The sequence below is a fragment of the Hylobates moloch genome, unplaced genomic scaffold (assembly GCF_009828535.3).
Source record: "Hylobates moloch isolate HMO894 unplaced genomic scaffold, HMol_V3 SCAFFOLD_13, whole genome shotgun sequence".
Classification (NCBI taxonomy): Eukaryota; Metazoa; Chordata; class Mammalia; order Primates; family Hylobatidae; genus Hylobates; species Hylobates moloch.
In genome coordinates, this window is record NW_026652288.1 from 65,815,794 (window position 1) to 65,827,230 (window position 11,437).

The following is an 11,437-nucleotide window of genomic DNA, read 5'->3' on the forward strand; positions in this document are numbered from 1 at the left end:
TAAGCTCTTCTGTTGATATAAATGTACCATCTTCTTTTTTTTCTCATATGCACTCTGGTGGCATATTTCCTTTTTTTTTTTTTTTTTTTTTTTTTTTGGCTGGGACAACATCTATCTGAAAGTGAGTTGCTTAGAGACTTTAATCTCCAGAGTAATTATAAGGATTTTCTGTCCATATTATTGAAAATTATGTTCCCAATCTTCGTTTTCCTTTGCAAAGTAGAATCAAATTTTAGAGTTAGAAGGGTTCTAAATCTAAGTTCCTTTTGTTGTGCTTGGGCAAACAAGTTTGCCTGGTTAAGGGCAGAATGGGAATAAGAACCAGAGTTTCATTCTCTCATGCCATGATTTTTGTTTTGTTTTGTTTTTAAAGTCTTGTGTCCCAAATTTGAAAGTCTCTAGTTCAGATGAATAAGAATTGTTTTCATTTCACTGTTTATACAAGTAATTGATACTCCCCCAAAAAGGCCAAATCTGTGTGAGAGCTCAAAGTATGCTGAATGTGGTTAGGTATTTGCTGTTGTCCAACAGTAACCCAAATCTATAAAGTTTAATGTTCTTTTTTTTTTTTTTTATATACTTTAGGTTTTAGGGTACATGTGCACAATGTGCAGGTTTGTTACATATATATCCATGTGCCATGTTGATTTCCTGCACCCATTAACTCGTCGTTTAGCATTAGGTATATCTCCTAATGCTGTCCCTTCCCCCTCCCCCAACCCCACAGCAGTCCCCGGAGTGTGATGTTCCCCTTCCTGTGTCCATGAGTTCTCATTGTTCAATTCCCACCTATGAGTGAGAACATGCGGTGTTTGGTTTTTTGTCCTTCTGATAGTTTACTGAGAATGATGTTTTCCAGTTTCATCCATGTCCCTACAAAGGACATGAACTCATTTTTTATGGCTGCATAGTATTCCATGGTGTGTATGTGCCACATTTTCTTAATCCAGTCTATCATTGTTGGACATTTGGGTTGGTTCCAACTCTTTGCTATTGTGAATAGTGCCGCAATAAACATACGTGCACATGTGTCTTTATAGCAGCATGATTTATAGTCCTTTGGGTATATACCCAGTAATGGGATGGCTGGGTCAAATGGTATTTCTAGTTCTAGATCCCTGAGGAATCGCCACACTGACTTCCACAATGGTTGAACTAGTTTACAGTCCCACCAACAGTGTAAAAGTGTTCCTATTTCTCCACATCCTCTCCAGCACCTGTTGTTTCCTGATTTTTTAATGATTGCCATTCTAACTGGTGTGAGATGGTATCTCACTGTGGTTTTGATTTGCATTACTCTGATGGCCAGTGATGATGAGCATTTCTTCATGTGTTTTTTGGCTGCATAAATGTCTTTTCAAGGAGAACTACAAACCACTGCTCAATGAAATAAAAGAGGATACAAACAAATGGAAGAACATTCCATGCTCATGGGTTGGAAGAATCAATATCGTGAAAATGGCCATACTGCCCAAGGTAATTTATAGATTCAATGCCATCCCCATCAAGCTACCAATGACTTTCTTCACAGAATTGGAAAAAACTACTTTAAAGTTCATATGGAACCAAAAAAGAGCCCGCATCGCCAAGTCAATCCTAAGCCAAAAGAACAAAGCTGGAGGCATCACGCTACCTGACTTCCAACTATACTACAAGGCTACAGTAACCAAAACAGCATGGTACTGGTACCACAATAGAGACATAGATCAATGGAACAGAACAGAACCCTCAGAAATAATGCCGCATATCTACAACTATCTGATCTTTGACAAACCTGACAAAAACAAGACATGGGGAAAGGATTCCCTATTTAATAAATGGTGCTGGGAAAACTGGCTAGCCATATGTAGAAAGCTGAAACTGGATCCCTTCCTTACACCTTATACAAAAATTAATTCAAGATGGATTAAAGACTTCAATGTTAGACCTAAAACCATTAAAATCCTACAAGAAAACCTGGGCAATACCATTCAGGACATAGGCGTGGGCAAGGACTTCATGTCTAAAACACCAAAAGCAATGGCAACAAAAGCCAAAATTGACAAATGGGATCTAATTAAACTAAAGAGCTTCTGCACAGCAAAAGAAACTACCATCAGAGTGAACAGGCAACCTACAGAATGGGAGAAAATTTTTGCAACCTACTCATCTGACAAAGGGCTAATATCCAGAATCTACAATGAACTCAAACAAATTTACAAGAAAAAAACAAACAACCCCATCAAAAAGTGGGCAAAGGACATGAACAGACACTTTTTTTTTTTTAAAACTTAAAAAAAATCAGGCCGCATTACTGGCATATATAAAGTTTAATGTCTTAATGGAAGGATTTGAGGGGGTGGTAACTGAAATATGTGAAATGTATTTAAAAAAACTCAATGTATTTGTCATCCTGGTTCAATTATTATGAATTTGTGACTGATTTTGAGAAAAATTTGTAATCTTGATAATTTTTAGGCTTTATCTAGCTACAAAATAAATCTAGATATATGCTAAACGACTTAATGGAAACACTTATTTTTCTGCAGTGTTTCCTGAGGTTATAGGCGGGTGTTTGAGGAGTACATGCGGGTTATTAGCCAGCGGTACCCAGACATCCGCATTGAAGGAGAGAATTACCTCCCTCAACCGATATATAGGTAAGAAATTTTAATAACTTAAAAGGAAAACAATGTATTTGACTTTATAAATGTTTGTGAATTCGTTTAATTAGCTGTCCTTAGTTATTGCAATTACTTAGTTGGTTATAATAATATACAGAAAATGCTGTTTTATATGTAACAAGTTTATTTGACCCAATATAGAAGGCTTTTTCTGTAAGAAGGAATAGGGTCATTTCAGAGATGGCAACCCTTCTAAAGATGTGTTTTCATATGTATTTTTAATTGTGAAAATAGAATAACAATCCTAAATTTTTATAGAAAGTGGTATTAAATTCTGTATTTCATAAAATAATAGTATTTTTAAAGACCAATTCTATATAAATTTGTAGGTTAATTTTTCAGTTGATTTTAAATATATTAAACATTTTTGTTTTAAAACTGCATAATGAACTTTAATTGCTTTTTCTATAAGTAACTTTTAGATTTGGTGTCTAGAGAATCTTTACATACACTTGAATTACTAAATTTTAAAATAGATTGGAAATTGTGGCTTCTGATTATTTTCTTTTCTTTTGATAGACATATAGCATCTTTCCTGTCAGTCTTCAAACTAGTATTAATAGGCTTAATAATTGTTGGCAAGGATCCTTTTGCTTTCTTTGGCATGCAAGCTCCTAGCATCTGGCAGTGGGGCCAAGAAAATAAGGTACGTAACTTAATAGCTTTGGTAACTGTAGGTTTTTACATTGTCAGTGAAATATTCTAATAGATTTTCTTATTTTGAATACTTGTTATTGATTCACCTGTTAGCATGTATTATTTTAATTTATACCAGTTTTCTTTCTGGGGAAGTCACTTAACCTCCCTTCACCTTCATTTCCATATTGATATATTAAGAATGATTAGGTCTTAACCTTTTTATTTTGGGGGGATAGGGAGGTGTTAGTTTAGTATAACCTGGGCACAAAATAATTTGTTATCTGATTTTGATTATATTACTTAGGTCAAATCATATCCAGCAAAACATAATATGTACATAATGCAGGCCTTTTCAACCAATTAATGTCATATTAGTGGGTTGATTCACATTAAAAAGGGGATTCCCATTAACTTGTTCTTTATCAAAACTCCTCTTTCTCTTTTGAAATTATTTGTCCTTTGCCTCTTCTTTTTGTGGATCTGTTTGACTAATTGCTTGAAAGAAACAATATAAATATACTTAAGAACTTTGTGCTGTTTCTCTTTTCCTTTGTAGGGTCTGGTTGCTACATACATTCTTTCTAGATTACTCTTTAATTTATTTTACTTAAAATCATTGTTTCTGGAGGGCTTACTGTCCTGTCTAAAATGAGTCTAATTTTTATTTTTCTCATGGATTAGATTTTTCTAGGCTTCCTTTTATGAAGTCTTCCTTTTTGGAGTCTTCTATCTAATGTTGTCCTTTAATTCTAGGCTGAATACCTTTAGCAGACTCCTGCATAGCTGTACTTCTTTTTCTTTGGGAACCATTTCTTTCCAGTAACAGGCAGGACTTCTTAATATAAATATCTTCAAGTGGTATCTCTAATTGAAATACATCTCTACCTTGTAGGTTTTATGACATTTCCTTGTGTATTGTTCCCATGAAAATAGACTTAACATTCCCAAATGGTAGAGTAATTCCTATAAAAACAAACCCCACCTAGCTCCTGTGGGGCAGTAGGGAAAGCTCTTTCTCATCTGCTGTGAACAAGTGATTTATTTTTGTGAAACAGCTTGCTGTGAATTGGCATTCTCACTGCATCCTACTTTTAGTCCTGTGATTTTTTTTTTTTTTTTTTTTTTTTGAGACGGAGTCTCGCTTTTTTACCCAGGCTGGAGTGCAGTGGCTCAATCTCGGCTCACTGCAAGCTCCGCCTCCTGGGTTCACGCCATTCTCCTGCCTCAGCCTCTCCGAGTAGCTGGGACTACAGGCGCCCGCCACCACGCCCGGCTAATTTTTGTATTTTTAGTAGAGACGGGGTTTCACCATGGTCTCGATCTCCTGACCTCGTGATCCGCCCGCCTCGGCCTCCCAACGTGCTGGGATTACAAGCGTGAGCCACCGCGCCCGGCCGCTGTGATTTTGTTAAAGTGAAATTTTCTGTCCAACAAGAAACACCTAGCCGCTTTTGAGAGAGAGTATAGATTTGCCTATGAAAGGTGAATGAATGTACTTTAATACGCCTGTCCTTTCTAACCTACTGCTTTCTTAGTTTGACTTAAAAGATTTGTTTGAAACATATACAGGTTGTATTGAATATTATATGGAGTTACTAATTTTCCATCACAAGTCTCATGAATTCATATATTATAAAAATGGTAAAGTGAACTCTTATGCTTGTATTCTTTTGTTTAACATATTAAGGCTATTATGAAATCTCTTAGAAATTCTGTGTACATTATGAATATCATCTGTAAGTGCTTCAGCATGTATAGAGCTGCAAATTAATATTGGTTTACTTTTGCTCTGTGTATGTTATCTGAACATATGGAATAGCAGTAATAGTTTTTTTTTTTTTTGAGACGGAGTCTCACTCTGTCGCCCAGGCTGGAGTGCAGTGGCGCAATCTCGGCTCACTGCAAGCTCCGCCTCCCGGGTTCACGCCATTCTCCTGCCTCAGCCTCTCCGAGTAGCTGGGACTACAGGCGCCCGCCACCACGCCCGGCTAATTTTTTTTTGTATTTTTAGTAGAGACGGGGTTTCACCATGGTCTCGATCTTCTGACCTCGTGATCCGCCCACCTCGGCCTCCCAAAGTGCTGGGATTACAAGCATGAGCCACCGCGCCCGGCAGCAGTAATAGTTTTTATGGGAACTTTTAAAGTAGATTAAAAAGAGCATTTACCAAAAATGACTTTGCCTGTTGTGCTTAATTATATTTTCTTTTAGGTCTATGCATGTATGATGGTTTTCTTCTTGAGCAACATGATTGAGAACCAGTGTATGTCAACAGGTGCATTTGAGATAACTTTAAATGGTAGGTTCTGAATAGTTTGCATTTTGTGATTGATTTTAAATGATTTATAATGAGTATCAAGCTTTTATCTTTTATAATAAGATAAACTTCTTTAGTGTTTTATAAAAGTTTATTTGAAAGAAATTGAAAATTCAGGAGATGGAAGAATTTAGAAAATTTTAACTTGTTTTTTTTTTTTTTTTAAATTCGCTCCCTCAGCTTAATCTCTTTACCTCTGCTTGAACTTCACGCCTTCGAATTCCTTGAGGAGTTGGCCCTATTCTTATATCAGATTGTCTCTGTGAACTTTATCTACTCCCATGGCTTTAAAATAAGATCTGTATGATGATCCCTGAATGTGTATCTCTCGGTCTCTCTCCTAAAATGCTATGCTCAAGAATCTTAAACATAACCTACTCTAAAATAAACTCCTGCTTACTTCTCCTTCCTATAACGTCTGTAAACTCTTTTGCTCCTCCTTTGACATTTCTCATTTATTTAATGATACCATCATTTGTCTACTCAGTTGCCCATGCCAGAAACCTATGATAACATCACCATCTTCCCTAGACCCCCTATTTAATGGGTTACCAAGTCTTCTCAGTTCCACCTCCTAAATTTCAAAAATCTACCTTCTCTTCATCTTAACTGCCACCACCCTAGTCCAGGACACAATTAACTTGTACCCTCCTCTGCATTCCGTAAACCAGGGGTTGGCAAATACGGCTTATGAGCTAACAATGTTTTTTACACTTTCTGGTTAAAAAAAAACAACAAAAACTAATGTTTTAGGACACATGGAAACTATATGAAATTCCAACTTCTGTGCTTATAACTAAAGTTCTGTGTTGCATCAATGAAAAGTTTGTAGTAATTTATCTTTATATTATATAAGTACCTACATAATGTTCTTGTTTTTTGTCTCTTGGTCCATAAAGCGTAAAATATTTACCATCTGCCTTCTTACAGAAAAATTGACCAATATCTGTTCTAAACAATAACTTTTTTTTTTTTTTTTGAGACGGAGTCTCGCTGTGTCGCCCAGGCTGGAGTGCAGTGGCATGATCTTGATTCACTGCAAGCTCTGCCTCCCGGGTTCACACCATTCTCCTGCCTCCGCCTCCCAAGTAGGTAGGATTACAGGTGCCTGCCACCATGCTGCCTGACTAATTTTTTTGTATTTGTAGTAGTGACAGAGTTTCACAGTGTTGGCCAGGCTAGTCTCAAACTCCTGACCTCAGGTGATCCACCTGCCTCATCCTCCCAAAGTGCTGGGATTACAGGCGTGAGCCACCTCGCCCAGCCTAAACAATAACTTTTTTAATGCAAATTTTATCTTGCTGCTTGAGTGTTCGCAATTCATTAAATGACTTGACTTTGTTCTCAAGATAAAGACCAGAACATTTAATCTGGCCAAAAGGCTCTGCATGATCTAGTTCATTGGTTAGCAAGCTTTGGTCGTATGGACCATACCCTCTGCTGCTTGTTTTGTAAATAAAGCTTTATTAGAACACAACCATGTCCATTTGTTTATGTATTGTTACAGCTGCATTTAGGCTACAAGAGTTGAATAGCTGTGGCAGAGACTATGTATCTTCCCTAGCCCAAAATGTTTACTTTCTGTCCCTTTACAGTTTATTGACCCCACTCTAATCCTTTCCACCTTCCCATCTTCCCTTATATCAGTCCTCTTCTATATTTCTCTCAGCTATGCTGATTTTCTCTTACTTTTCACGTGCCAAGCTCCTTTCTGGTCTTTACATTTCTGTTCTCTCCCTCAAAGGTTTTCTACTCTCATGAATCCCCGCTCTGTAGTGGTAATTTTTCTTTATCTTTTAGATCTCAATTTAAATGATACTATTTCTCTGACTAGACAGGGAGAGCTTTGTGTATATGTCCCTCTTAGTACAGTAGTGCCTTTTAGTTTTAGTTCTAAGTACACAATTGTAATTTTGTAGCCATTTGTGTAGTTCTTTTGACATTTCCCCTACTGGAATGTAAAGTCCCTAAGAGCAAGCAGTGTACTTTTTTGCTTACTTTTGTATCCCAGTTGTGTACATAGATGATAAATATTAGTGGGATGAATGCATATTATAAAATCATCTTTAATTTTTTGGGGGGCGGTGCCATTTATTTTTATAGATGTACCTGTGTGGTCTAAACTGGAATCTGGTCACCTTCCATCCATGCAACAACTTGTTCAAATTCTTGACAATGAAATGAAGCTCAATGTGCATATGGATTCAATCCCACACCATCGATCATAGCACCACCTATCAGCACTGAAAACTCTTTTGTAAGTTGTTTAAAATATAGCTAATGTATAGGTTTCTGTTGATTCTTATGACTCAGCAAGTTAGTAAATATTACATATATTATCACTTGAGTTTCCAATTTAAGATTAAACAGAGGGATGTATTCCTCATTAAAATGTTGAAGTGTATGAAGAGAGTTCGGCCTTGCCAAAATAAAGTCAGGTTGTTAGTAATTTTATCTTCAAGGCTTAATGATTGGGTCTGTAACCTTATTTTCTTTGCTCTAAATTCCTAATGGCCAGAGTGGATATATTACGCTAGAGGTGTGTATACTTCCTGTCCTTACCTTCAAGTAATTAGTTCCTGAGAGTATGCAAATTCTTTGAACATACTCAAGATAAAAAATTTATAGGCAAATGTGTGAACACAGAGAGGTATTAGTTAACTTTTTCTTTGTGATCATTGAATTGACTTTCTAAAGAGTTTTTATGAGTGATTTTTGAAATAAAATATTCTTTTTTCTGTATATCTTTCAGGCATTAAGGGATCATTGCAAGAGCAGCGTGGCTGACATTATGAAGGCCTGTACTGAAGACAGCAAGCTGTTAGTACAGACCAGATGCTTTCTTGGCAGGCTCGTTGTACCTCTTGGAAAACCTCAATGCAAGATAGTTTTTCAGTGCTGGCATATTTTGGAATTCTGCACATTCATGGAGTGCAATAATACTGTATAGCTTTCCCCACCTCCCACAAAATCACCCAGTTAATGTGTGTGTGTGTGTTTTTTTAAGGTAGACATTACTACTTGTAACTTTTTTTCTTAGTCGTATTTGAAAAAGTAGAAAATTGAGTTACAATTTGATTTTTTTCCCAAAGATGTCTGTTAAATCTGTTGTGCTTTTATATGAATATTTGTTTTTTATGGTTTAAAATTGATCCTTTGGGAATCCAGTCGAAGTTCCCAAATACTTTATAAGAGTTTATCAGACATCTCTAATTTGGCCATGTCCAGTTTCTATAGTTTACAAAATATAGCAGATGCAAGATTATGGGGGGAATCCTATATTCAGAGTACTCTACAAATTTTTGTGTATGTGTGTGTGTGCGTGTGATTACCAGAGAACTACTAAAAAAACCAACTGCTTTTTAAATTCTATTGTGTAGTTCAAGTGTCATGCCTTGACCAATCTAATGAATTGATTAATTAACTGGGCCTTTATACTTAACTAAATAAAAAACTAAGCAGATATGAGTTAAATTTAAAAGTTTCAATTTATTGCTCAATGTACCTGTTAACATTATATTTAACAGTTGCTTAAATTTTTGTTTTTGATTTATGGATAATTTCTTAAGAGTACACACTTTAGATACACAAATAATCGTTCATTTACCATCTTTAGGATCATTGAAACTCATCTCACTAAAGAAAGTTCACTTGAACCTCTTATAGCATTGATACTAGGTGAACAGAAATTACCTGACTAATAATTTGTCTAACATCATATATCAGAATTTTATTGTATATGATGAACAAAACTTAAAAATTTTTAAATTTAATTTTTAAATACTGTTTCAGAGTTCTAAAAAGGCAGTTTTTTAAAAAACTTAAATTGTTAAAAACTGTAAGAATAATTTAGCAGAAATAGAACCAGAATGTAGAAAAACAGTCATGTAACAGCAGTAATAACATACTTCAGCTTCCATATAGGAATAGAAGTGGTAGAGCCAAAAGTGATTTAGGGAAAAGTTATAAGGTACAGGTTGAGTATCCCTTTTCCAAAAATGCTTGGTCCAAGAAGTATTTCAGATTTCATAATTTTTTTCAAAGTTTGGAATATTTGCATTATACTTACCAGTTGGGCATCCCAAATCTGAAATCTGAAATGTTCCATGAGCATTTCCTTTGAGTGTCATGTTGGCACTCAGAAACGTTCAACATTGAGTCCACTTAACACTTAGGTGTTAGAAGACCTAACTTTCTGTAACAATTAACCTTATACTTTGTTTGTCATCGAATATTTGTTGAATGCATGTCAGGTAATGGTCTTGATTGTGATAGCTTCAAGGTGGAACATACTGTAATCTCCAGATGCTAGGAAGTTAGTCTAGTAATTCACTGCAGAAAATTGATTAAATGGCTGTCCTTTTAATTAAGAGTGTGGAGTCATAAACTTAAGTTCTTCATATAGTGACAAGAGTCCTTAGAGATTGTTATTCACGTTCGTTAGAAATTGTTATTTAGGTATAATATCGTGTCTTTGACTAGAGCTTGAAACCTTGTTAACTGATTGTGTACCACTCCAAATTCCCTGCCTTCTGCAAGTTGAATGTCTCGCTGAATGTGTCTAGGGGTTCATCTTCAGTAATCGACATTCCACTAGTGCCACAGTTAACTTCATGACATGTAGACATTCAAAACCTGAATGGATGTTCCTGTGGACCTGACAGTTAAAAATATAAAGAACCTAAGATTCAAATCCAACTTTCTCTGTTTGCCTTGGGTTGAATAACTTATCTTTTGGAGAATAGCTTTAAGTGGCTTAGACACTGATAAAATTCAGCTATATTGTTGACACTCATCTCTTTTGTCTTATGCTTAGCCATATTTAAATCTTGAATTTAATAGAGTCTAGTGAAAAAATGAGTGGAAAGAATGAATATAAAGTAATAATATAAGGAAAAGAGGGAAAGTAAACTATTTAGAATGTAGTTTTGTTATATTCCCAACATTTATTAGTTACTTGTAAATTACTGTGGCTGTGTAGTTTATAAATGTCTGTGCACTGTATTAATTAGAAGACCATAGAACATGCCAGCAGGTTGGCTAATGCTATGGGGGTTTTTACCACAGTTGCCATTGTGGAAGAAATTATTTGGTACATTAATAAAAAAAGTTGGTAAAACATGGTTTTATAACTCAGCGTATAAGATGTGCAAGACAAATATGCTTATTTCCTTTTCTAGAATATAAGTGATATTATTTGCTTATGACACTAACACTATTAATGACAGGAGTCAATCAGCCTTTACAGCTATCAAAATATAATGAGATCCCAATGATGGTTCTTTTTTACTTTGAATGTTAATTAGTTTGGGACTTTGATTGGCTGGCAAACATTTTATCATTGTCAGAATTTAATTTAGATTTCAAAAATAGCTTACAGGATTTTAAACATGGTGTGGTATTCTAAAGCCTTTTTTTAAAAAAGAGATCTTTTTGAGAGAAACAAATGAGGATTGTAAAGTTTGGGGACTTACCTCTGTAGCATTGTGAAAATAAACTTTTATTAAGCTGATTTGAAAGGAACTCCTACTTTGTGGAATTAAATCTACATTAGAGCACTTTATATGGTAACTATACTTACAAAATTTTGCATTGTAAAAGTTATTGTCATTACTTTTTAATGGCTACTTAACCCGACCAGTGTTTACGACTCACTATCAGTCTGGCACTCAAGTCTTACCATACTCTTGGACCTTACGCTACTTCTCAAGCCTTATGGTCTACTTGTGCTTCAGTGCTGCTGAACTGTCAATAGCTCTGTGATGTATCCTGTGCTGGAGTGGAGCAAAGTGGAACAGTTTACATCACTGTCTGTCTT

At 35.5% G+C, this 11,437-nt stretch overlaps 1 protein-coding gene across 1 annotated transcript in view; it reads left to right on the plus strand.

Annotated features, from left to right (window-relative positions):
* SELENOT (selenoprotein T) overlaps positions 1-11,131 on the plus strand; it is a 29,665-nt gene extending 18,534 nt beyond the window's left edge. The window contains exons 2-6 of the mRNA XM_032173840.2: positions 2,529-2,639; positions 3,183-3,309; positions 5,514-5,601; positions 7,723-7,876; positions 8,372-11,131. Of these exons, the coding sequence (XP_032029731.1) occupies positions 2,529-2,639; positions 3,183-3,309; positions 5,514-5,601; positions 7,723-7,847 (451 nt within the window). The 3' untranslated portion in view covers positions 7,848-7,876; positions 8,372-11,131. The remainder of the gene's footprint in view (positions 1-2,528; positions 2,640-3,182; positions 3,310-5,513; positions 5,602-7,722; positions 7,877-8,371) is intronic.
* The last annotated feature ends 306 nt before the right edge of the window (positions 11,132-11,437 follow it).